The sequence below is a fragment of the Pristiophorus japonicus genome, chromosome 10, assembly GCF_044704955.1.
Source record: "Pristiophorus japonicus isolate sPriJap1 chromosome 10, sPriJap1.hap1, whole genome shotgun sequence".
NCBI classification, from domain to species: domain Eukaryota; kingdom Metazoa; phylum Chordata; class Chondrichthyes; family Pristiophoridae; genus Pristiophorus; species Pristiophorus japonicus.
This window is the reverse complement of record NC_091986.1, coordinates 205,735,765-205,763,674: the sequence shown is the minus strand read 5'-3', so window position 1 is coordinate 205,763,674 and position 27,910 is coordinate 205,735,765. Positions and strand designations below refer to the sequence as shown.

The window sequence follows — 27,910 nt, the reverse complement described above, 5'->3', positions numbered from 1 at the left end:
CTGGCAAGCTTATTCAAGAGATAGGCCCACCACTGCCTTCCTCGGGCAAATTCAGCCTGCCAGCGTCCCAGGGTCAAATTCAAAAAAGTGAGAATGTGAGACTGAGGCATAGGCTGAAAACTTAAGCATCGGTGGGGTGGTGGAGCAGAACGGACAGTAGCCAATCAGCTGCCCGCTGCATACCCTGCCAGATTATCCTTTCCATTGAAGAAGTGGATGTAAAGGAAACTGGGGCAAGGTGTACAACAAGCGGGATCCACTAACTCCGCACGTGCGACGTGGAATTTTATCCCCATGTTGTTGGGGGCAAGGGAGAAGGAGCATTACTCGACATCAAGACAGGTTCATGCTATATCTGACCGGGGAGGGGTGATTTTGACACTATGTACCAGCACCAAGAGCGCCTCCTGTTGAGAAGCACCAGGTTCAATTTAAACCTTTGGACAACAGAATTTTTCTTGCATGTAGTCGAGTCACGACCATTGGATTTGGTGCAATAGTAGCAGAAGTAATGCCAGATGGAAGATGGAAGGGTGTGGGGGGGGGAGAAAGTATTGGAATGATGGGTTTCTCGGGGTTGACTAAACCTACTCATCAGTCATGTGTACATGGCACCTCACCACTGTTCCTGAAGGTACATTCTGCCAGTGAACACCCCCAACCCTCGTTCTAGATTTATTCTCTCAATTTATATTATTCCTTGCAAATATTACAATCCAAAAATTATGTACAAGCTTGACGTTAAAATTTGTCTGATGTCCAATAGTAACAGATGCAGAGACACCACCTCCCCCTCCCCCAGACAGACACCACCCCCTCCTCCTCCTCCCCCAGACAGACACCACCCCCTCCTCCTCCTCCCCCAGACAGACACCACCCCCCCCCTCCTCCCCCAGACAGACAGACACCACCCCCCCCCCCTCCTCCCCCAGACAGACAGACACCACCCCCCCACCTCCTCCCCCAGACAGACACCACCCCCCCACCTCCTCCCCCAGACAGACACCACCCCCCCCTCCCTCCTCCCCCAGATAGACACCACCCCCCCCTCCCTCCTCCCCCAGATAGACACCACCCCCCCCTCCCTCCTCCCCCAGATAGACACCACCCCCCCCTCCCTCCTCCCCCAGACAGACACCACCCCCCACTCCCTCCTCCCCCAGACAGACACCACCCCCCCTACCTCCTCCCCCAGACAGACACCATCCCCCTACCTCCTCCCCCAGACAGACACCATCCCCCCACCTCCTCCCCCAGACAGACACCATCCTCCCACCTCCTCCCCCAGACAGACACCACCCCCCCCCCTCCCCTAGACAGACACACACGCACTTCACACTTCAGAAGCTTGTGCCATTACCTGAACCACCAGCGTTAGGCACATTTGCCGGCCTGGAGGGCTTCGTTGGAGTGTATTTGTCTGTCAGAAAAGTAAAACTGCAGTTTAGGGTTTGAAATCCGTCACTGGCCAAGAACAGGTGACATTACAATATTGTGACATTGTCGACAGCACAGTGTTACAGCAACAGGTAGAAAGTACAACTTGTGTTTCATGCACCTTGACGAGATCAGCGTGGAGCCAGATTGCTCGCTCATCTGCCGACAATCACTGGAAAAAAAACACATGGATCTGCGTAGCCCAAATGTCTCAAACTGAACTGGTACAAGACCGGATCTGGGTTCGATGTCAGGCGGCGATTCATCTCCCAGAGAACAGCGGATCTCTGGACTCGGCTGCCGTCTCGTGCGGTCGCAAAATTCTTTCAAGCGAGAGCTGGACCTGTTAATGGCTGCAGCGGCAATCACCTCTTACAAGGGAAAGGTGCTGCAAGGAATTCCAGGCCGGACTGATGGCTCGGAGAGGAATTTCCCAGATTTTTCTTTCTCTCTTTCTCCCCCGGCCTCTCTCTCCCCCTTCCTGCCCCCACCCCCGCGGTTCAAGGTGGAGTGGGGAGTGTACATGTGATATGCAAGGCATTGCAATTGTGTGGGACAGGCTCGATGGACCAGAGTGTCTTTACCTGCTCGTCCATGTTAGTGTGTTTCCAATATGTCTGGGGCTAGATTAGCTCCGTGCAAATAGGTTGAAAATTCACGGGAACAGCTCACTCCCCCACGGTCTAGCGGGCAAAGGGGCCCACCTGGTATTGACACGAAGCTACATGTAAACTGAAAGACCACTTTGAAATCTGTCCTGGGTTAGCAAGGAGACGACTGGCAGATCGCCAGGGTCCCCACTCAAACTACTCTTGTTGGTGTGCACATGCGGGTTAAAAAAAAACTTGGATTGTGATCCTTTCAAGGTAGAATCTTCTATGGCGGTCTCTCGTATCAAGGATGACTTGCTTCCACACCAAAAAGGGATGTGATCAATGAGTTCACTAGTGTTTCAATGAAGGGCCTAATATTCCAGATCCCAAACTGCAGGTTGAAGGGTGGAAGATGCCTATGCGTGGATTTTTTTTAATTTTTTTTTATTAACGTGTGGTGGCCATTGCACACCAGCCACCACACGGGCTTGACAGAGCTAGGTCTTTGGTCCAGTGGCAAGGGTTAACCAGGACAACTGGAGACCAGCTCTGCTGCACACACCCTAGTGCGCGCACATATCGCAGTGCGGGCTGGCCCCTGCTGCCCCTGGGCCCTCGCCTCTTCTGGGCCCCGAACTCACTCCTCCCCACTGGGCCCCGATCGCATCGCACTGCAATCTCTCGCCGCTCCGGCTGTACCTTCCCACACTCCAATCACCGACCTGGGTTATGGTGACGTCCAAATCAGTCGCCCTTTTCACTGCCGTCGCCCTCCTGCACCAGCTTGCGCTGTACGCTGAAGTGGTATGCAGGCATGCTAGCCAGGGGCCGCTCACCTTTTATGGACCCCGACCTGCCACTGGTGACACCAGGGTCAGGTCGGGGCCATAAAAGGCAAGCGGCCCCTGGACAGCGTGGTGGCCCTGACCTGCGAGGAAGGTAGAATAGTCTTGAGTGCTCAAATATGAAGATTGGCAACACGGGCGAGGTACCAGAAAGCTCTCCGTGCCTTGTGGAACACTGCACCTTCAGGATTTGTTGGGCAGTGGTGGGGCTGCAGAATTGTAGAGAGTTCTATCCATCCTGTGAAGTATTTGAAGCTCATAAAAAGTGAATTATTTGGGGAGAGGGACTGGAATTACATAATTTCAGCAATAAATAACTGTGCACCAATTACATAGCACACAAGACTAAGCGACTGAATGATGTGAATCTTCACACAGATAGGGCACATTTCAGTGTCAGGGTATAATCTCCCCACCCCAATTTAACCTGTCCCCATTATAATATTGATATATACATACACACACACATATAGCTGCACCTGTGGACTACTGTGGCATTGCAGCCAGTGTTGTGTACAAATAGAGGGAACAGGTCACCTGACGAGAGTTCCGGAATGTTCTGCCATCTTAAGGCTTGCGTGTGTTTGTGAGTTGTACTGAAGATATAACAATGGCGACGAGGATGGGATAATCGGGGGGAAAAAAACTGCAATTTTTGTTGGAGGATTCAGCCAACCAACAAGACTTTGAGAGCTTCTCTGTTTTGATTAACAGCTACAAATCCAAGGTAAAATATGATCAATGTGAACAAACCTAACTTGAGTTGTACTGAAGATAGAACAAATATATTTCACAATATATTTCTTTGCCAAAGGTTAAATCATCAGTGTACCGAAAGGGTGAATTACAGTCTGCAATAATGCACATGCAAACCTCAATTTGAAATGGTTGTACTTACCTTTACCATTAATGGCATCATCTAAATTAAATCCATCAGCTGAAAGAAAAATAAGGGGGATGGCGGTTAGAAAATAAAGTTACCAGCATCTTTGAACACACACACACACACAAAAAAAATAGTGGTTCCAGAGGACTGAGCTAATGAATTCCAATCTCACCACGGCAGCTGGGGAATTTAAATTCAGTTAATTAAATAAATCCGGAATTTAAAAAAAAACTGTAATCAGTAATGATGAAACTACCAGATTGTTGTCAAAACCCATCTGGTTTATTAATGTCCTTTAAGGAAGGAAATCTGCCACCTTTACCCGGTCTGGCCTATGTGTCAACTGTAGCTCAGCAAGTAGCACGCTCGCCTTGGAGTCAGAAGGTTGCGGATTCAAGTCCCAACTCCAGGAACTTACAACACATAAATCTAGGCTAACACTCCAGTGCAGTGCTGAGGGAGGTGTCGTCTTTCAGATGAGACATTCAACCGAGGCCCCGTGTGTTCTCTCTCAGACTATTTCAAAGAGGAGCAGGAGAGTTATCCCCAGTCTCCTGGCCAATATTTATCTCTCAATCAACATAATAACAGATTATTTTGGCATTATCACATTGCTGTTTGTGGGAGCTTGCCGTGTGCAAATTGGCTGCTGCGTTTCCCACATTACAACAGTGATTACATTCTGTAAAGCGCTTTGAGATGTCCGGTGGTCGTGAAAGGCGCTATATAAATTCAAGTCTTTCTTTTCTTTTTTAATGTGTGACTCCATAGTGGTTAACTCTTCACTGCCCTCTGCGATTCAAGGCGGCAGCTCACCACCACCTCCCAAGGGCAATCAATGCTGGCCTTGCCAGCGATGCCCACATCCCATGAATGTATACACACACACACAAACAAGCACTGGCTTCCTTAAATCAGACTGAATTCATCATCATAGGCAGTCCCTCGGAATCGAGGAAGACTTGCTTCCATTCTAAAAATGAGTCCTTAGGTGGCTGAACAGTCCTCTAGGAGAACCACAGTCCCTGTCACAGGTGGGACAGATAGTCGTTGAGGGAAGGGGTGGGTGGGACAGGTTTGCCGCACGCTCTTTCTGCTGCCTGCGCTTGATTTCTGCATGCTCTCAGCGATGAGACTCGAGGTGCTCAGCGCCCTCCCGGATGCACTTCCTCCACTTAGGGCGGTCTTTGGCCAGGGACTCCCAGGTGTCAGTGGGGATGTTGCACTTTAGCAGAGCGGCTTTGAGGGTGTCTTTGTAATGTTTCCTCTGCCCACCTTTGGCTCGTTTATCGTGAAGGAGTTCTGAGTAGAGCGCTTGCTTTGGGAGTCTCGTGTCTGGCATGCGAACAATGTGGCCTACCTAGCAGAGCTGATCGAGTGTGGTCAGTACTTCGATGCCGAGGAATGGGAATGAGCCATTCAGCCCCTCGAGCCTGTCGAACATTCATTTAGATCATGGCCAATTTGTACCTCAACTCCCTATCCCTCGATACCCTTACCGAACAAAAAGCTATCCGCTCGGCCTTGAAAGCTTGAAATGATGCGAGTGTCCACAGCGAATTGAGGGGGGATCTGGCCTGTGTAAATTGGAGTCCAAGAGAGGCGGGCAGAAATGTGATGGAGCAACAGGCGGCCTTTAAAGAGGAGATGGTTCAGGGGACAGTCCAGGTTCATTCCCACAAAGTGGGAAGTGGGAGGGCAATCAAGGTCAGAGTTCCCTGGATGATGGAGGATCTGGAGAGCAGGATGAAGTAGACTAAAGGGGGCGTATGACAGATGTAAACTTGAGAATACAAGGGATCAGATTGCTGTAGCAAGCAGCTGACACAATCCTAGCCAGCCACATGGCCTCCTCCTATGCTGTAACTCTCTGGTTCTGTGAGAGGTTTAACTTTGAAAGGGTACAGAGGAGATTTACGAGGATGTTGCCAGGACTGGGTAATTTTAGCTATGGAGGAAAGATTGGATAGGCTGGGGTTGTTTTCCTTGGAACAGAGATTGAAAGATTAACCATTCCTTTCCCTTTTGGATGCTGACTGGCCTGTTGAAAATTCCTATTATGTCTGTAATGTACCCATGAATGACTCCACGAGGCAATGTGTTGTACTCAAACTGTAGTGACCTTGGTCCTTTACTCGTAACTCCAGAGTGAGGCAGCCGCATGGTGACTCCCCTTTTATACAGCCCCTGCCACCAGGGCAGGGAACCCCGGTCTCCACCAGTTACACCCTCTAGTGGTGCCAGCATGTATATACACACAGTGTAAACCTAACTGATAGTACATCAGGTAAACAAGTCTCCATCTTATGCAACTATACAGTGACTACACAGAGAGTATATCTATAGTCTGCATATATAACAATTCCATTTACAGATCTGTGCCTTGGCTACTACTTTCTTTCCTCCTCCACCTCCCTCCCTCCCTTCTCTCCTTCCCCTCCCACCCACTCTGTTGATTGAGCAGCCTGGCTCTTGGTTCGGTGACATTTTCTCCCCAATTGCTATCTACTCAAATACTTGAGCTAACGTTAAGCTAGGGCTAAAAACAGAAGGAATATGTAGACTAGTTCACAGATAGCTGTCCTTCTGTGACCCCTATCCCCAGAAACCTAATGCAGTCAGGATTTTGTTTACAGTGTCAGTGATATTGCCGATTCTTGGATTATTTCAACGTGTCTTTCCTGTGATAGCACTGAAAGAACCGCAAAAGCATCAATTTGTCAAAGCCATTTATTCGTGGATCTATACAGCAAGACGGTCATAGAATCAGAAAAATTTACAGCATGGAAGGAGGCCATTTCGGCCCATCGTGTCCGTGCCGGCTGACCAAGAGCTATCCAGCCTAATCCCACTTTCCAGCTCTTGGTCCAAAGCCCTGTGGGTTATGGCACTTCAAGTGCACATCCAAGTACTTTTTAAATGTGGTGAGGGTTTCTGCCTCTACCATCCTTTCAGACAGTGAGTTCCAGACCCCCATCACCCTCTGGGTGAAAAAAAGTTCCCCTCAAATCCTTCTAACAATTACTTTAAAATCGATGCCCCCTGGTTATTGACCCCTCTGCGAAGGGGAATAGGTCCTTCCTATCTACTATCTAGGCCCCTCATAATTTTATGCACTTCAAATCAGGTCTCCCCTCAGCCGCCTCTGTTCCAAAGAAAACAACCCCAGCCTATCCAATCTTTCCTCATAGCTCAAGTTCTCCAGTCCTGACAACATCCTGGTAAATCTCCTCTGTACCCTCTCTAGTGCAAGCACATCGTTCCGGTAATGTGGTGACCAGAACTGCACGCAGTACTCTAGCGATTGATGTCAGCTGTCAGTGCTTGAAGGGTCTCTACCTGAACCATTAACTTCGCAAATACTGACGCACGTTTTTTTCTGCATTTTAGGTAGTGTGCATTTAGTTAATTGTATTTCAAAATTTTTTTTAATCCATTCCGACGTGCGGTAGTCGGAAACTATAGTCATCAGTCACCGGGAAGCTGCCAAGGTTGTGATATCTCAAAGAGTTTGTGTCACGGGGCAAGACTCTATAAAAAGGAACAGAGGAAAAAGGTACACAAGCGAATACGACTCTCAATGCTGACTGGGAGCTGCATTCCCCACGGCGAGGGAGACCAGCACATGGAGCAATCTGAAAACCAGGCAGAAAGTCGGCAGGACTTCATTTCGCATCGCTGTCCCTGACTGAGCTGGTGCACATCAGCTCAAGGCTGTAAGCTGGTCCCCCAACAGCAGCAAGGCTGGGAGCTTTACACTGCGACAAATCAGCCTCGAGTTCCTCATCATCATAGGCAGTCCCTCGGAATCGAGGAAGACTTGCTTCCACTCGCAAAATGAGTTCATAGGTGACTGAACAGTCCAATACGGGAATTACAGTCTCTGTCACAGGTGGGACAGACAGTCGTTGAGGGAAGGGGTGGGTGGGATTGGTTTGCTGTACCCTCCTTTCGCTGCCTGCGCTTGATTTCCGCATGCGCTCGGCGACGAGACTTGAGGTGCTCAACCCTTCCCGATGTTCTTCCTCCACTTAGGGTGGTCTTTGGCCAGGGACTCCCAGGTGTCGGTGAGGATGTTGCATTTTATCAAGGAGGCTTTGAGGGTGTTCTTGAAAAGTTTTCTCTGCCCACTTTGGGCTTGTTTGTAGTGAATGAGTTCTGATTAACATAGAAACATAGAAAATAGGTGCAGGAGTAGGCCATTCGGCCCTTCTAGCCTGCACCGCCATTCAATGAGTTCATGGCTGAACATGCAACTTCAGTACCCCCTTCCTGCTTTCTCGCCATACCCCTTGATTCCCCCTAGTAGTAAGGACTTCATCTAACTCCTTTTTGAATATATTTAGTGAATTGGCCTCAACAACTTTCTGTGGTAGAGAATTCCACAGGTTCACCACTCTCTGGGTGAAGAAGTTTCTCCTCATCTCGGTCCGAAATGCTTACCCCTTATCCTTAGACTGTGTCTCCTGGTTCTGGACTTCCCCAACATTGGGAACATTCTTCCTGCATCTAACCTGTCTAACCCTGTCAGAATTTTAAACGTTTCTATGAGGTCCCCTCTCATTCTTCTGAACTCCAGTGAATACAAGCCCAGTTGATCCAGTCTTTCTTGATAGGTCAGTCCCGCCATCAGTCTGGTGAACCTTCGCTGCACTCCCTCAATAGCAAGAATGTCCTTCCTCAGGTTAGGAGACCAAAACAGTACACAATACTCCAGGTGTGGCCTCACCAAGGCCCTGTACAACTGCAGCAACACCTCCCTGCACCTGTACTCAAATCTCCTCGATATGAAGGCCAACATGCCATTTGCTTTCTTAACCGCCTGCTGTACCTGCATGCCAACCTTCAATGACTGATGTAGCATGACACCCAGGTCTCGTTGCACCTCCCCTTTTTCTAATCTGTCACCATTCAGATAATAGTCTGTCTCTCTGTTTTTACCACCAAAGTGGATAACCTCACATTTATCCACATTATACTTCAACTGCCATGCATTTGCCCACTCACCTAACCTATCCAAGTCGCTCTGCAGCCTCATAGCATCCTCCTCGCAGCTCACTGCCACCCAGTTAGTGTCATCCACAAATTTGGAGATACGACATTTAATCCCCTCGTCTAAATCATTAACGTACAGTGTAAACAGCTGGGGCCCCAGCACAGAACCTTGCGGTACCCCACTAGTCACAGCCTGCCATTCTGAAAAGTACCCATTTACTCCTACTCTTTGCTTCCTGTCTGACAACCAGTTCTCAATCCATGTCAGCACACTACCCCCAATCCCATGTGCTTTAACTTTGCACATTAATCTCTTGTGTGGGACTTTGTCGAAAGCCTTCTGAAAGTCCAAATATACCACATCAACTGGTTCTCCCTTGTCCACTCTACTGGAAACATCCTCAAAAAATTCCAGAAGATTTGTCAAGCATGATTTCCCTTTCACAAATCCATGCTGACTTGGACCTATCATGTCACCTCTTTCCAAATGCGCTGCTATGACATCCTTAATAATTGATTCCATCATTTTACCCACTACCAATGTCAGGCTGATCAGTCTATAATTCCCTGTTATCTCTCTCCCTCCTTTTTTTTTTTAAAAAGTGGGGTTACATTGGCTACCCTCCACTCCAGAGGAACTGATCCAGTGTCAATGGAATGTTGGAAAATGACTGTCAATGCATCCACTATTTCCAAGGCCACCTCCTTAAGTGCTCTGGCATGCAGTCCATCAGGCCCTGGGGATTTATCGGCCTTCAATCCCATCAATTTCCCCAACACAATTTCCCGACTAATAAGGATTTCCCTCAGTTCCTCCTCCTTACTAGACCCTCCGACCCCTTTTATATCCGGAAGGTTGTTTGTGTCCTCCTTAGTGAATACCGAACCAAAGTACTTGTTCAATTGGTCCGCCATTTCTTTGTTCCCCATTATGACTTCCCCTGATTCTGACTGCAGGGGACCTACAATTGTCTTTACTAACCTTTTTCTCTTTACATATCTATAGAAACTTTTGCAATCCGTCTTAATGTTCCCTGCAAGCTTCTTCTCGTACTCCATTTTCCCTGCCCTAATCAAACCCTTTGTCCTCCTCTGCCGAGTTCTAAATTTCTCCCAGTCCCCGGGTTCGCTGCTATTTCTGGCCAATTTGTATGCCACTTCCTTGGCTTTAATACTATCCCTGATTTCCCTTGATAGCCACGGTTGAGCCACCTTCTCTTTTTTATTGTTACGCCAGACAGGAATGTACAATTGTTGTAGTTCATCCATGCGGTCTCTAAATGTCTGCCATTGCCCATCCACAGTCAACCCCTTAAGTATCATTTGCCAGTCTATCCTAGCCAATTCACGCCTCATATCTTCAAAGTTACCCTTCTTTAAGTTCTGGACCATGGTCTCTGAATTAACTGTTTCATTCTCCATCCTAATGCAGAATTCCATCATATTATGGTCACTCTTCCCCAAGGGGCCTCGCACAACGAGATTGCTAATTAATCCTCTCTCATTACACAACACCCAGTCTAAAAAGGCCTCCCCCCGAGTTGGTTCCTCGACATATTGGTCTAAAAAACCATCCCTTATGCACTCCAGGAAATCCTCCTCCACCGTATTGCTTCCAGTTTGGTTAACCCAATCTATGTACATATTAAAGTCACCCATTATAACTGCTGCACCTTTATTGCACGCACCCCTAATTTCATGTTTGATGCCCTCCCCAACATCACTACTACTGTTTGGAGGTCTGTACACAACTCCCACTAACGTTTTTGATGTTCTGCAGCTCTCGCTTTGGGAGTCTTACATAAGAACATAAGAATTCGGAACAGGAGTAGGCCATCTAGCCCCTCGAGCCTGCTCTGCCACTCAACAAGATCATGGCTGATCTGGCCGTGGACTCAGCTCCATTTACCCGCCCGCTCCCCATAACCCTTAATTCCCTTATTGGTTAAAAATCTATCTATCTGTGATTTGAATACATTCAATGAGCTAGCCTCAACTGCTTCCCTGGGCAGAGAATTCCAGAGATTCACAACCTTTTGGGAGAAGAAATTCCTTCTCAACTTGGTTTTAAATTAGCTCCCCCATATTTTTGAGGCTGTGCCCCCTAGTTCTAGTCTCCCTGACCAGTGGAAACAACCTCTCTGCCTCTATCTTGTCTATCCCTTTCATTATTTTAAATGTTTCTATAAGATCACTCCTCATCCTTCTGAACTCCAACGAGTAAAGACCCAGTCTACTCAATCTGTCATCAAAAGGTAACCCTCATCATCTCCGGAATCAGCCTAGTGAATCGTCTCTGTACCCCCTCCAAAGCTAGTATATCCTTCCTTAAGTAAGGTGACCAAAACTGCACGCAGTACTCCAGGTGCGGCCTCACCAACACCCTGTACAGTTGCAGCAGGACCTCCCTGCTTTTGTACTCCATCCCTCTCGCAATGAAGGCCAACATTCCATTCGCCTTCCTGATTACCTGCTGCACCTGCAAACTAACTTTTTGGGATTCATGCACAAGGACCCCCAGGTCCCTCTGCACCGCAGCAAGTTGTAATTTCTCCCCATTCAAATAATATTCTCTTTTACTGTTTCTCTCTCCTCTCTTCCCCCCCCCCCCCACCCCAAGGTGGATGACCTCACATTTTCTGACATTGTATTCCATCTGCCAAACCTTTGCCCATTCGCTTAACCTATCTAAATCTCTTTGCAGCCTCTCTGTGTCCTCTACACAACCCGCTTTCCCACTAATCTTTGTGTCATCTGCAAATTTTGTTACACTACACTCTGTCCCCTCTTCCAGGTCATCTATGTATATTGTAAACAGAATGCCTTTTGGAAATCTAAATACACCACATCCATCGGTACACCTCTATCCACCATGCTCGTTATATCCTCAAAGAATTCCAGTAAATTAGTTAAACATGATTTCCCCTTCATGAATCCATGTTGCATCTGTTTGATTGCACTATTCCTTTCTAGATGTCACGCTATTTCTTCCTTAATGATAGCTTCAAGCATTTTCCCCACTACAGATGTTAAACTAACTTGCCTTTTGTCTGCCCCCTTTTTTTTTTAAAAAACAGAGGCATTGCATTAGCTGCTTTCCAATCCGCTGGTACCTCTCCAGAGTCCAGAGAATTTTGGTAGATTATAACGAATGCATCTGCTATAACTTCCACCATCTCTTTTAATACCCTGGGATGCATTTCATCAGGACCAGGGGACTTGTCTACCTTGAGATCCATTAGCCTGTCCAGCACTATCCCCCTAGTGATAGTGATTGTCTCAACATCCTCCCTTCCCAATTCCTGTGACCAGCAATTTTTGGCATGGCTTTTGTTTCTTCCACTGTGAAGACCAAAGCAAAATAATTGTTTAAGGTCTCAGCCATTTGCACATTTCCCATTATTAAATCCCCCTTCTCATCTTCTAAGGGACCAACATTTACTTTCGTCACTCTCTTCCGTTTTATATTTCAGTAAAAGCTTTTACTATCTGTTTTTATGTTTTGTGCAAGTTTACTTTCGTAATCTATCTTTCCTTTCTTTATTGCTTTCTTAGTCATTCTTTGCTGTCGTTTAAAATTTTCCCAATCTTCTAGTTTCCCACTAACCTTGGCCACCTTATACGCATTGGTTTTTAATTTGATACTCTCCTTTATTTCCTTGGTTATCCACGGCTGGTTATCCCTTCTCTTACCACCCTTCTTTTTCACTGGAATATATTTTTGTTGAGCACTATGAAAGAGCTCCTTAAAAGTTCTCCACTGTTACTCAATTGTGCCACCGTTTAGTCTGTGTTCCCAGTCTACTTCAGCCAACTCTGCCCTCATCCCACTGTAGTCCCTTTTGTTTAAGCATAGTATGCTCGTTTGAGACACTACTTCCTCACCCTCAATCTGTATTACAAATTCAACCATACTGTGATCACTGATTCAGAGAGGATCTTTTACTAGGAGATCGTTTACTATTCCTGTCTCATTACACAGGACGAGATCTAAGATAGCTTGCTCCCTTGTAGGTTCTGTAACATACTGTTCTAAGAAACAATCCCATATGCATTCTATGAATTCCTCCTCCAGGCTACCCCGTGCAATTTGATTTGACCAATCGATATGTAGGTTAAAATCCCACATGCCTCCATTATTCCTTTGATTATTGCCCGCCCCACCGTGAAGTTATTATTTGGGGGCCTATAAACGACGTCCACCAGTAACTTTTTCCCCTTACTATCTCTAATTTCCACCCACAATGATTCAACATTTTGTTCATTAGAGCCAATATCATCTCTCACAACTGCCCTGATATCATCCTTTATTAACAGAGCTACCCCACCTCCTTTCCCTTCTTGTCTATCTTTCCAAATTGTCAGATACCCCTGTATGTTTAATTCCCAGTCTTGGCCACCCTGCAACCACGTTTCAGTAATGGCCACCAAATCATACCCATTTGTAATGATTTGTGCTGTCAACTCATTTACTTTATTTCGAATGCTGCGTGCGTTTAGGTCGAGTGTTTTAATATTAGTTTTTAAAACCATGATTTTTTAGTTTTGACCCCTCCTGCAGACCCTTTATATTCATACATATTGTCCCTTCCTATCACCTTGTGGTTTACACTTACCCCAGTGCTACTCTGCTCTGTTGCCTCCTGCCTTTTGCATTCTTTCTTGGGGTCCTGTTCATCTGAGCTCTCACCCACTCTAACTAGCTCAGAGCCCTCTCCTGAGTTCCCATGCAGACAATGTGGCCTGCCCAACAGAGTTGATCAAGTGTGGTCAGTGCTTTGATGCTAGGTATGTTGGCCTGCTCGAGGATGCCAACGTTGGTGCGTCTGTCCTCCCAGGGGATGTGCAGGATCTTGCGGAGACATCTTTGGTGGTATTTCTCGAGTGATTTGAGGTGTCTACTGTATATGATCCATGTCTCTGAGCCATACAGGAGGGCTCCTCACACCACGCCACATACAGAGGCTGCAGTGGAAGATGCCATCACCAAGTGTAAAATAAAAACTAAAAGGGGATATCTGAAAGGTGTTATTGCAGAGACAAAGTTATTGTCTCCTCGAACACAGAATAAATGGACTGAAGCTGCCATAAATCTTTCCACTGTTGTGTTGTAGTGCTGCGGTGCTCTTCTGGGAGATCACAGGACGTTACTCAATGATGAATAGAATAACCGCAATTCTAAACACCAGGATTATCCAATTACATTTTTCCCCTTCAACACCTAAAACAAATTCTAAGACCCAAACTTCCCAGTCACTATATTGTACAGTTCAACCTACCGAATCCGGCAACCTCTGGACCGAAGCCAAGCCGGTTTTGTGTGTTTTTCCAGACTTTGGAACGTCTTTCTGACGTCATGAATCCAGAAACACCCGAGCCCAGGTTCGGGTATTTCCGGATTTCAGAACGTCAGAAAGGGCGGGCGCTCGCCGAGGACGACCCAAACAGCTCGAGTGGGCCCCTGCTGCCGAGGAGCTGACTGGGCGAGGCCCCACCTTTGTGGAGGAATTCCTTGTCTGGCCCGAGGTAGGTGGGGTCAAGCAGCCAAGGTCAAGGGGAGGCAGGGGGGCCGGGTCTAGGTTGGGCCGCGCGAAGTCGATTCGCTGAGGCGGACGGAGTCCGGATATCAGAACATTTTCCGGTTTCCGGACGACCTCGCCACAGATCTGCCCGGTGTCCGGATTCCGAAACATCCTGGATTCCAGAACTCCGGATTTTGAGGTCGAACCTGTACAAGGCAAACTCAATTTGAAACTCCAGAACTGACGGAAAAAAAAAAAAAGAGACTTGTGTTTATATTTTACCACATCTCACACTGCACAACGCATACAATAAGTTACTGTGTAGTGACTTTAAAGTAAAGAAGGATTTCCATTGATACAGCTTCTTTCGTGACTCGGCACGCCCCAAAGTGCTTTACAGCCAATGCTGTACTTGTATGAAGTGTAGTCACTATTGTAATGGAGGAAACACTGCAGCAATTGTCGTACATCAAACTCTCATGAACAGCAGTTATAAAGGACCAGATCATCTGCTTGCGTGATGTTGATTGAGGGATAGATATCGACCAGGACCAGAATTTCCTTTAAGCTGTGCGGCCAGACAGCAACAGGAAAAGCTGCTTCCCGGTTTTTCCACTGAAAGCAACGCGCATGCGTAGACATTTAAAGGGACCGCGCACTAAAAGAAACAGGCCACGCAGAACAGAGTGCAGCTTGCGGGGAACCTTTGCCAGGACACCCCTGGTCTTCTTGACTTGGTGTCTACTGTATATAGTCGCTGGAGAAATACCACCAACGATGTCTTCACAAGATCCTGCAAATTCCCTGGGAGGATAGACGACCAATATTAGTGTCCTTGACCAGGTCAACATCCCCAGCACCGAAGCACTGACCACACTTGGATCAGCTCCGCTGGGCAGGCCACGTTGTTCGTATGCCCGACACGAGACTCCCAAAGCAAGCGCTCTACTCGGAACTCCTTCACGGCAAACGAGCCAAAGGTGGGCAGAGGAAACGTTACAAGGACACCCTCAAAGCCTCCCTGATAAAGTGCAACATCCCTACCGACATCTGGGAGTCCCTGGCCAAAGACCGCCCTAAGTGGAGGCAGAGCATCCGGGAGGGCACTGAGCACCTCGAGTCTCATCGCCGAGAGCATGCAGAAAACCGCAGGCAGCGGAAAGAGCGTGCGGCAAACCAGTCCCACCCACACCTCCCCTCAACGACCATCTGTTCTACCTGTGAAAGGGACTGTGGTTCTCGTATTGGACTGCTCAGCCACCTAAGGACTCATTTTAAGAGTGGAAGCAAGTCTTTCTCGATTCCAAGAGACTGCCTATGATGATGATGATGGTGGTCTTCTTGAAATAGCGCCGTGGGGGCAGACGGGACCCCAGATTAACATCTCATCCAAAAGATGACACCTCCCTCAATACTGCACTGTAGTGTCAGTCTAGATTACGTGCGCGTTGCTGGAGTGGGGCTTGAACCCACGACGTTTTGACTCAAAGGGGGAGTGCTACCAACTAAGACACGTCTGACACCAAAGTAGGCCAATGTGGCAGCCATTTTCCCGGCAGTAAAATCCCACTAACTAATTAATGAGTTAATCGGTCTTTTAGGTTGTTGATTGAGGGAAGAATATTGGCCAGCAAACTGCTGCACGAGAATGTCAGACAAGACTATGAAGTCCAGGAGTGAGATGTTAGCATTTTCGCCTCCAAGTCAGAATTCAAGTCCCACTACAGAGATCTGACATTTCAATGCTGAGGGAGCGCTGTACGATTGATATACAGTCTTCGGGTGAGACGTTAAACAGAGGCCACGCCTGTCCTCTCAGGTGGACATAAAAGATTCCAGAACAATTGTCATGGCCAATATTTATCCCTCAACCAACGTCACGGAAACAGATTGGGCCGAAAATTGCGGTGGGAGGCTTCCTTCGTACAAACGCCTCTGACCTGAAAAAAAAATCTATGAAACTACTCGCTGATCCCGGAGGAACGTGGGATTCTGGTCTGAGGCCTTCATTCGCTGCACACCATACGGAGGTCTGCCTTCCAAGTACGGATGCAGCTGCTGGAATCCTGTGGGCCTGGGCCACCAATCACTATCTAGTATTCTCATTGATAAAAATGGGAGCTCTGTTTGTATGGGCTCCCATTACCATCAATGAGAAAAACCCACTAAAAACAAGACACACAGCAAAATAAATTAAAAAAAACTCAATTTAAAATTAAATCTTTTAGAAAATAATTTTGGGGGGAATTAAAAAAAAATGTGTTTTAATAGGGTTAAAAACTTACCTTCATGGACACGGTTTTTAATATAAAAATGAATGATTAAATTTAATTTTTCTATGTTTTAAAAAAGTGTTACGTTAGTGAAAATAAGTTTATACGTAAAAGTTTGAAGGACATTCGTTGGGCAAATAGCCCAATCTCTCCCGTGTGGATGTCCTTCCCCCGAGAATGCGTAGAAGAAATTTTGACAGATCAGAAAAGCCGATTCCATTGCATGGACTCGCCATGTGCGTGCGCACTTTGGACAGGCCCGGTAAGGCCACAATTCTCGGCCCATTACCTCACTGCTGTTTGTGGGAGCTTGCTGTGCACAAAATGACTGCATTTCCCACAATGCAACCGTGACCACTTCAAAAAGTACTTCATTGACTGTAAAAGCGCTTTGGGACGTCCTGTGGTCATAAATGCACGCTCTTATTTTAAGCATCCATTTTAAAGAAAAAGGAATACAGATCGTCTATAAAAGCATTATTGACGCCTTAAATACGAGGCAGACAGACACGTGCACAAACTTACGATCGTTATTCCGGTTCTTTGGGATTGAAGGGACATTGTGATCGTCAAAATCTAAATTTGTGTCTGAAACACAAAAAGAGAGAGAATTAGAACATCCTAATATGACACCCACTGGCACGATGAAAGGTCATCAACCTGAAACAGTAAAGTTGTTGGAAGGCACTTGCCCACAGTAGACGTGAGCCTTCATCATCATAGGCAGTCCCTCGAAATCGAGGAAGACTTGCTTCCACTCTAAAAATAAATTCTAAGGTGACTTACAGTCTCTGTCACAGGTGGGACAGACAGTGGTTGAAGGAAAGGGTATGTGGGACTGGTTTGCCGCACGCTCCTTCCGCTGCCTGCGTTTGATTTCTGCATGCTCTCGGCGACGAGACTCAAGGTGCTCAGCGCTCTCCCGGATGCACTTCCTCCACTTAGTGCGGTCTTTGGCCAGGGACTCCCAGGTGTCGGTGGGGATGTTGCACTTTATCAAGGAGGCTTTGAGGGTGTCCTTGAAACGTTTCCTCTGCCCACCTTTGGCTCGCTTGGCGTGTAGGAGTTCCAAGTCGAGCATTTGCTTTGGGAGTCTCGTGTCAGGCATGCGAACAATGTGGCCCGCCCAATGGTCGAGTGTGGTCAGTGCTTCGATGCTAGGGACGTTGGTCTGATCGAGAACAGCAACGTTGGTGCGGCTGTCCTCCCAGTCGATTTGCAGGATCTTGGAGACATCTTTGGTGGTATTTCTCCAGCGATTTGAGGTGTCTACTGTATGTGGTCCATGTCTCAGCCATACAGGAGGGCAGGTATCACTACAGCCATACCCATCAAGACAGCTCCGGATTCACAACCCTGTTCAGGGCAGAATTAGCAGATCCCGACTGTAATTAGCTTTAGTGCCCCTGGCCTGGGAGGGTAGGGGAAGGAAGCAGGGCTCCTACTCAGGAAATCTCTCAAACCCTTGCTGGACAAAGTGTCCAGGTTGGGCAAGGACAGAATCAGTCTCGGCTGGGCTGCCCTGAAGGAGAAACAGCTTTTTTTTTTTGCACCATTGTTTGCGAGATGTGGGCAGCAGTGGCATTGATTGCCCATCGCTAGTTGTTAGAGCGTATTAAGGGTTAACCATGTCGTGTAGAACTGGAGTCACATGTAAGCCAGACAAGGTAAGGGCGGCAGGCTCCCTTACGGCACCAAGTGATCAATAGTTGCTGGTGCAAGGTGTGGCAGGATAGCTAGTGTCAGTGGTAAAGTGCTCAAGCACGTCAGTGGTAGAAACCGGGGAGGGGAGGGGTAAGTTAAAGTGTCTCAAGTTATGTATCAGACAGAAAGCTGCCTGGATCCCACTGACAGTGATTTTTATTCAGGCTTCTGGATAGGCCGAGATTCAGTGGGGTCCTTCTTTAAATTGGCAGATTGGGAGACTTTATTGAGGTGTATAAAATTATGAGGGGCCGAGATAAGATGGGAAGGACCCATTTCCCTTAGAGGGGTCAACAACCAGGGGGCATAGATTTAAGGCAATTGGTAGGAGGTTTAGAGGGCATCTAAGGGGGAAATTTTTCACCCAGAGGGTGCCGGGGGTCTGGAACTCACTGCGTGAAAGGGTGGTAGAGGCAGAAACCTTCACCACATTTAAAAAGTACCTGGATATGCACTTAAAGAGCTGTAACCTACAGGGCTACGGACCAAGAGCTGGAAAGTGGGATTAGGCCATCACGGACCTCCTTCTGTGCTGTAAATTGCGATGATTAGGCCCTGACTGCAATTTTAACTCAGGCCTGAGGAGGGAAATCGCCATTGCTACCTCAGCAAGCGAATGATGTTGAAATAGAGATATATACATAGGTGCCAGGAGGATCCGAAGTCCTTTCCAAGCTTTGGCCCGGACTCCCGCCCTTTCCTCAAACCAATGGGTGGCTAAGAGCCGCCTGATTCTCCAGAGATGAGCAGGAACATCGTTGCTGGGTCAAAATCCTGGAAATTCCTCCCAGACAGCACTGCGGGAGCACCTTCACTGCACTGACTGCAGTCGTTCAAGGCGGTGGATCACCTCCACCTTCTCAAGGGCAGTGAGGGATGGGCAATAAATGCCGGCCTTGCCACATCCCAGAAACAAATATATTAAAAAAAAAGTGTTTTATTTTAAAATATAACATGATACTCCCTGTTTAGAAGGGGGATAGAGTATAAAAGCAAAGTCTTGCTGCAACTGTACAGGGTATTGGTGAGGCCGCACCTGGAGTACTGCGTGCAGTTTTGGTCTCCGTATTTAAGGAAGGATATACTTACATTAGAGACTGTTCAGAGAAGGTTCACTAGGTTCATTCCGGAGATGAGGGGGTTGATTTATGAAGATAGGTTGAGTAGGTTGGGGCCTAGACTCATTGGAGTTCAGAAGAATGAGAGGTGATCTTATCGAAACATATAAGATAATGAAGGGGCTCGACAAGGTGGATGCAGAGAGGATATTTCCACTCAAGGGAAACTAAAACTCGGGGACATAGTCTAAGAATAAGGGGCCGTCCATTTAAAACTGAGATGAGGAGGAATTTCTTCTCTGAGGGTTGTAAATCTATGGAATTCTCTGCCCCAGAGAGCTGTGGAGGCTGGGTCATTGAATATATTTAAGGCAGAGATGGACAGATTTGAGCGATAAGGAAGTAAAGGATTATGGGGAGCGGGCAGGGAAGTGGAGCAGAATCCACGATCACATCAGCCATGATCTTAAGAACATAGGAGCAGGCTCAAGGAGCCAGGTGGTCTACTCCTGTTCCTATTTCCTATGTTCTTAAGATGTTCAGCAGGTTTCGGAAACCGACCCATAAATGGGCTGCGTTCTATATCAACGCTAAATCTTTTTGAATTGGCCTATATTGTAGAAGCATAATCCGAAAGTGAGACATTTCTGAGCGTACTTTATTACTATTTAAACCACAAAAACAAAACTTACCGAAATCAGGCAAAGTGGGCTTGACAGCTGCAGAGGAAAATATGCAATTAGAAGAGAAATGTTTAGTGTGCAATACCTGCCCCCAGTTACATCCACAGAATAAATGGTCAAATATTACAGCCAATCAATAGCTTCGGAAAGTGTTTCCCCCATTGCATATGACTGATGGGGAGGAAGGGGGTGGGGTGTATATGCAAGGCTTGCAGAGTCAAGTAATGTTTCACTTGCACAGTAATGTTTTAAAATGCGCTAAAAGAAAGACATTGTAAACAAGAACCTCCCTCTCCATAAATTTATTTCAACTAAAGTATAGTTGCCATTTTTTTTTTTAAATAAGAGGATAAGACACTGATTAACATTTCAACTAAAATAAAAACGAAAGTGCAAGTTAATGCAGGCGCTCCAACAGCTTGGTGGGCAGGCAATGCTCGGCGAGATGCTGATGCACGGTCAGCTCGGAAGGTCTCAATGTTGTTGCGGCAGTTGACCTCGGCTACAGCAAACAGTTGGAGCTCCGAGTGACTCCAGTGTGCCTGGGGTTCGGGGGGAGAAATGAACTAGCCACTTCGGTTCCCACCACTAAATCGAGTGGTCCCTCTGCGAGGCATCCAATGAGGACAGGATGACAGGAGCCAAGCCACCCACTGCCCACATGGGGCAAAGATAGGCAGACGTCACTTATAATGGGACTGATCATAGCTCTCAAACATTGATAACCGCTCTGCAGTTGGCTTGAAATGCAGGGACTTATGCAAGGCAAATGGGCTGGCTATTTTGTTCACAGCAAGTTCCCACAAATAGAGCCAAGATAAACAACCTGTTAATCAATTTGTGGTGGTATTGGCAAAGGAGGAGAGTTAGCACGTTTACAAGACTCAATTGTTTCAATAGCGTTATGGGAGTCTTAACATCCACTTGAACCAATAGGCAAACAATGATATTGATTTAACAGCTCATCTGAAAGCACTCTCTCAGGCTTGTACCAGAGAATGTCTTCCTAGATAGTGTGACCTGGGAATGGAGCATGACTCGGGAACCTTCCGACCGAGAGGGAAGAACACCACCACCTGTACCAAGATGGCACTATATGGCCACTGGAGAGTGACCAGGATCACTATACAAGGCTAAACACTGAGCCATCACTGGAATTAGCCTATAGCCCGATTATAAGAACGTAAGAAATAGGAACAGGAGTAGGTCATAAGGCCCCTCGAGCCTGCTCCGCCATTTAATAAGATCATGGCTGATGTGATCATGGACTCAGCTCCACTTCCCCGCCCGCTCCCCATAACCCCTTATCATCTTATCGTTTAAGAAACTGTCCATCTCTGTCTTAAACTTATTCAATGTCCCAGCTTCCACAGCTCTCTGAAGCAGCAAATTCCACAGATTTACAACCCTCAGAAGAAATTTCTCCTCATCTCGGTTTTAAATGGACGGCCCCTTATTCTAAGATCGTGCCCTCTAGTTCTAGTCTCCCCTATCAGTGGAAACATCCTCTCTGCATCCACCTTGTCAAGCTCCCTCAATCTTATACGTTTCGATAAGATCACCTCTCATTCTTCTGAATTCCAATGAGTAGAGGCCCAACCTACTCAACCTTGCCTCATAAGTCAATCCCCTCATCCCCGGAATTGACCGAGTGAACCTTTTCTGAACTGCCTTCAAAGCAAGTATATCCTTTCCTAAAAATGGAAACCAAATCTGCACGCAGTATTCCAGGTGTAGCCTCACCAATACCTTATATAGCTGTAGCAAGACTTCCCTGCTTTTATACGCCATCCCCTTTGCAATAAAGGCCAAGATACCATTGGCCTTCCTGATCACTTGCTGTACCTGCATACTATCCTTTTGTGTTTCATGCACAGGAACCCCCAGGTCCTGCTGTACTGCAGCACTTGGCAATCTTTCTCCAATTAAATAATAACTTGCTCTTTGATTTTTTTTCTGCCAAAGTGCATAACCTCACAATTTCCGACATAAAATGCCATCTGACAAATTTTTGCCCGCTCACTTAGCCTGCATGTCCTTTTGCAGATTTTGTGTGTCCTCCTCACACATTGCTTTTCCTCCCATCTTTGTATCGTCAGCAAACTTGGCTACGTTACACTCAATCCCTTCTTCCAAGTCATTAATATAGATTGTAAATAGTTGGGGTCCCAGCACTGATCCCTGCGGCACCCCACTCGTTACTGATTGCCAACCAGAGAGTGATCCATTTATCTCGACTCTTTGTTCTCTATTAGTTAGCCAATCCTCTATCCATGCTAATACATTACCCCCAACCCCGTGAAGTTTTATCTTGTGTCAATCAGCAAATCTCAAGGTTATGTTCCCTGTGCCCAAGTCCAAATCATCTATAGATTCACTCAGAACAAGTGAACTCAGCACTGACCCTCGATGTGCAGCCCTTCCAACCCTTTCCCAATCGAAAGCAACACTCTTGACAAAAGGTCATCGATCTGAAACTTTAATTCAGTTTCTCTCTCGCCACAGATGCTGCCTGACCTGCTGCCTATTTCCAGCATTTTCTGTTTTTATTTCAGATTTCCAGCATTATGCTTTTGCATTGGCGATTCATTTTCCCCAACACTCTTTCCTGGCCATCAACCAACTTGCTAGAAATGCTGCTACACTTCCTCCTGCACATCATGCCTACATTTATTTTTAAACAAGTCTCGTCAGGCAAACACCCATCAAAAAACGACATTTAGCAAATATCGCTTCCCTTTTGTAATGTATGCACCTGTATGCTCTCAGGTTTGTCGAGCTGTTTTCCCTCTTCCAATATTTGAAGGGGCTGCTCCTCAAATTCTGGTTGCACTTCAGAACAAGCTCCTGATCTTTGGGCACCCTGTGCGGGCAGGTCGGAAGGCCTTCTCGTAGGACTGCTCCTGGGTCTGGACAAGGGTGACATCAGCCGGTCCAGGCAGCGGGCAATCGAGGGGGTCGTTCAGCCCGACTGCCTGCCTCTCTTTGGCAGTTACATCCGAGCTAGGGTGTCCCTGGAGATGGAGCACACGGTGTCCACCGGTACGCTCGCGGCCTTCCGCGAGAGGTGGGCGCTGGAGGGACTGGAGTGCATCATCACCCCCGGCAACCAAATTTTAATTTGAACCACATCGAAAGTTTAATTTGTTTAAGCTTGTTGGTTTTAGTGCCCCCAGCCCCCTCCTCCCCTTTTAGCCAGGAGGCACTTGTATAATTTGTGTTTTGGTGTCCTCAGGGGAAAAAAAAAAACCAAGAAAAAAAACAGGGGAGGGGGCACCTGAAACGGTTTTGGAGTGTGCCCCTCCCCCCCACGTTTAATCAGGGCGAACTTGATTGTTTTCCACAAAAATAGTTATAGAGCTGTTGCACTGAGTGGCTTAGCCAGTCACGTGATGTTCACAAGACTCAAAAAACCCCAGCCAGTTGGGTCCAGCTTATCCACGATTAGGTATAGAAACAGAGAAAATAGGTGCAGGAGTAGGCCATTCGGCCCTTCGAGCCTGCACCGCCATTCAATAAGATCATGGCTGATCATTCACCTCAGTACCTCTTTCCTGCTTTCTCTCCATAACGCCTTGATCGCCTTAGCCGTAAGGGCCATATCTAACTTCCTCTTTAAGATATCCAAGGAATTGGCATCAACAACTCTCTGCGGCAAGGAATTCCACAGGTTAACAACTCTCTGAGTGAAGAAGTTTCTCCTCATCTCAGTCCTAAATGACCTACCCCTTATCCTAAGACTGTGTCTCCTGGTTCTGGACTTCCTCAATATCAGGAACATTCTTCCCGCATCTAACCTGTTCAGTCCCGTCAGAATCTTATACGTTTCTATGAGATACCTCCTCATTCTTCTAAACTCCAGTGAATAAAGGCCCAGTTGATCCAGTCTCTCCTCATATGACAGTCCAGCCATCCCTGGAATTAGTCTGGTGAACCTTCGCTGCACTCCCTCAATAGCAAGAACGTCCTTCCTCAGATTAGACCACCAAAACTGAACACAATATTCCAGGTGAGGCCTCACTAAGGTCCTGTACAACTGCAATAAGACCTCCCTGCTCCTATACTCAAATCCCCGAGCTATGAAGGCCAACATACCATTTGCCGCCTTCACCGCCTGCTGTACCGGCATGCCAACCTTCAATGACTGATGAACCATGACACCCAGGTCTTGTTGCACTTCCAGTTTTCCTAATCTGCCACCATTCAGATAATATTCTGCCTGTGTTTTTTTCTACCAAAATGGATGTCACATTATAATGCATCTGCCAAGCACTTGCCCACTCACCTAACCTGTCCAAGTCACCCTGCAGCCTCTTTGCGTCCTCCTCACAGCTCACACCGCCACCCAGTTTAGTGTCATCTGCAAACTTGGATATATTACACTCTATTCCTTCATCCAAATCGTTAATGTATATTGCAAAGAGCTGGTGTCCCAGCACTGAGCCCTGCGGCACTCCACTAGTCACTGCCTGCCATTCTGAAAAGGACCCGTTTATCCCGACACTCTGCTTCCTGTCTTCCAACCAGTTCTCTATCCACGTCAGTACATTACCCCCAATACCATGCGCTTTGATATTGCACATCAATCTCTTGTGCTGGACCTTGTCAAAAGCCTTTTGAAAGTCCAAATACACATCCACTGGTTCTCCCTTGTCCACTCTACTAGTTACATCCTCAAAAAATTCCAGAAGATTCATCAAGCATGATTTCCCTTTCATAAATCCATGCTGACTTGGACCGATCCCGTCACTGCTTTCCAAATGCGCTGCTATTTCATCATTAATGGTGGATTCCAACATTTTCCCCACTACTGATGTCAGGCTAACCAGTCTATAATTACCCGTTTTCTCTTTCCTTCCTTTTTTAAAAAGTGGTGTTACATTAGCTACCCTCCAGTCCATAGGAATTGATCCAGAGTCGATAGACTGTTGGAAAATGATCACCAATGCATCCACTATTTCTAGGGCCACTTCCTTAAGTACCCTGGGATACAGACGATCAGGCCCGGGGGATTTTTCGGCCTTCAATTTCCTGCCTAATAAGGATATCCTTCAGTTCCTCCTTCTCACTAGACCCACTGTCCCCAAATACATTCAGAAGGTTATTTGTGTCTTCCTTCGTGAAAACAGAACCAAAATATTTGTTCAATTGGTCTGCCATTTCTTTGTTCCCCATTATAAATTCACCTGAATCAGACTGCAAGCGACCTACATTTGTCTTCACTAATCTTTTTCTCTTCACATATTTATAGAAGCTTTTGCAGTCAGTCAGTTTTTATGTTCCCAGCAAGCTTCCTCTCGTACTCTATATTCCCCATCTTAATTAAATCCTTAGTACTCCTCTGTTGAATTCTAAATTTCTCCTAGTCCTCAGGTTTGTTACTTTTTCTAGCCAATTTACATGCCTCTTCCTTGGTTTTAACACTATCCTTAATTTCCCTTGTTAGCCACGGTTGAGCCACCTTCCCAGTTTTATTTTTACTCCAGACAGGGATGTACAAATGCTGAAGTTCATCCATGTGATCTTTAAATATTTGCCATTGCTTATCCACAGTCAACCCTTTAAGTATCACTCGCCAATCTATTCTAGCCAATTCACGCCTCATACCATCGAAGTTACCTTTCCTTAAGTTCAGGACCCTAGTTTACTAATTAACTGTCACTCTCCATCTTAATAAATAATTCTACCATATTATGGTCACGCTACCCCAAGGGGCCTCACACAACAAGATTGCTAATTAGTCCCTTCTCATTACACATCACCCAGTCTAGGATGGCCAGCTCTCTCATTGGTTCCTCGACATATTGGTCTAGAAAACCATCCCTAATACACTCCAGGAAATCCTCCTCTAGCGCATTGCTACCAATTTGGTTAGCCCAATCAATATGTAGATTAAAGTCGCCCATGATAAGTGCTGTACCTTTATTGCACACATCCCTTATTTCTTGTTTGATGCCGTCCCCAACCTCATTACTACTGTTTGGTGGTCTGTACACAACTCCCACTAGCATTTTCAGCCCTTTGGTATTCCGCAGCTCCACCCATACAGATTCCACATCGTCCAGGCTAATGTCCCTCCTTACTATTGCATTAATTTCCTCTTTAACCAGCAACGCCACCCCGTCTCCTTTTCCTCTCTGCCTATCCTTCCTAAATGTTGAATACCCCTGGATGTTGAGTTCCCAGCCTTGGTCACCCTGGAGCCATGTCTCCGTGATGCCAATTACAGCATATCCGTTAACTGCTGTCTGCACAGTTAATTCGTCCACCTTATTCCGAATACTCCTCGCATTGAGGCACAGAGCCTTTGCTCCTTTAGAATTTTGCTGTAATGTGACCCTTTTTGTTTTTTGCCTTGGATTTCTCTGCCCTCCACTTTTACTATTCTCCTTTCTATCTTTTGTTTCTGCCTCCATTTTATTTCCCTCTGTCTCCCTGCATAGGTTCCTATCCCCCTGCCATATTAGTTTAACTCCTCTCCAACAGCACTAGCAAACACTCCCCCCGAGGACATTGGTTCCGGACCTGCCCAGGTGCAGACCGTCCGGTTTGTACTGGTCCCACCTCTCCCAGAACCGGTTCCAAAGTCCCAGGAATTTGAATCCCTTCCTTTTGCACCACGCATTCATCTGAGCTATCCTGCGATTCCTACTCTGACTAGCACGTGGCACTGGTAGCAATCCTGAAATTACTACTTTTGAGGTCCTACTTTTTAAATTTAGCTCCTAGCTCCCTAAATTTGTCTCATAGAAACCTCATCCAGTTTTTTACCTATATTGTTGGTACCTATGTGCACCACGACACCTGGCTGTTCACCCTCCTTTTTCAGAATGTCCTGCACCCGCTCCGAGACATCCTTGACCCTTACACCAGGGAGGCAACATACCATCCTGGAGCCTCGGTTGCGGCCGCTGAAACGCCTGTCTATTCCCCTTACAAATCGAATCCCCTGTCACTGCAGCTCTCCCACTCATTTTCCTGCCCTCCTGTGCAACAGAACCACCCATGGTGCCATGAACTTGGCTGCTGCTGCCCTCCCCTGATGAGTCATCCCCTCAACAGTTCCCAAAGCGGTGTATCTGTTTTGCAGTTGTGAGCCTTGTGAATGAACTAATGATGTGTAGTGTGACTATTAAACCTTTGTTAATAAACCAACGAGTTCTTAATTGTAATGTGTTGCTGTGAATCCTTAAGGAAAGACCCCATGAAGCAAATACATTGCACCTGTAACAAGTGTGTGGCAACTGTCCCAAAATTTCACTGACTTCATTTTCAATTGTGGATTCAAGGAATTTACCCACAACTGACTTTAAACCAATTGGTCTTTAGTTACCCAGATTATCCCAAGCTCCCTTCTTGAACAGAAGCTGCTACATTGGCCCACAGGGCAATCGGCACGTTTACGTGGGAGCACAATATCCAACGTTGACGTATTGCCAGGAATAAGCCACAGCAGTGGTGACCATGCCAACCACGAGTGACACCATCTTTATTCTGCAAGTTGGCTTGAGGTACGATGGTCTGAATGAAAGCACCAGGCAAAATTTTAAGCAGCACCTATCGCAACAAGGAGATTAAACATGGGATGCCTTTAAGGCTCAAATTTCACAAGTGACTGCAAAAAATAAATGCGTCAAATCTGCTGCAGCTATACCCGACTGCATCCCTTTAGTGGACACTCAAATTGGCCGCCCCGAACGTATTACCTATGTTTGGTGAGCAAGGACAGGAACTGGCGGTAATCTGGCAGGCAGATATAACTGTATCATTGAATCCCGATTACTGTAATTTTATAAAAAAGGTCCCGCCTGTTTCTGGAAGTTCCTAGAATGAGGTCGACGCATCAGTCAGAATGAGCGGTGTCTTGGTGATAAAGGAAATGGAAGCACCAACATTGTTTTATTTTAAATAAAA

General features: G+C 46.7%; 1 protein-coding gene across 1 annotated transcript in view; it reads right to left on the bottom strand.

Moving 5' to 3' along the window:
• Positions 1 to 27,910, bottom strand: part of LOC139275278 (CD99 antigen-like) — a 107,420-nt gene that overhangs the window by 18,860 nt on the left and 60,650 nt on the right. The window contains exons 3-6 of the mRNA XM_070892529.1: positions 20,006 to 20,032; positions 17,077 to 17,139; positions 3,774 to 3,812; positions 1,361 to 1,420 (exon numbers count right to left, since the gene is read on the bottom strand). Of these exons, the coding sequence (XP_070748630.1) occupies positions 1,361 to 1,420; positions 3,774 to 3,812; positions 17,077 to 17,139; positions 20,006 to 20,032 (189 nt within the window). The remainder of the gene's footprint in view (positions 1 to 1,360; positions 1,421 to 3,773; positions 3,813 to 17,076; positions 17,140 to 20,005; positions 20,033 to 27,910) is intronic.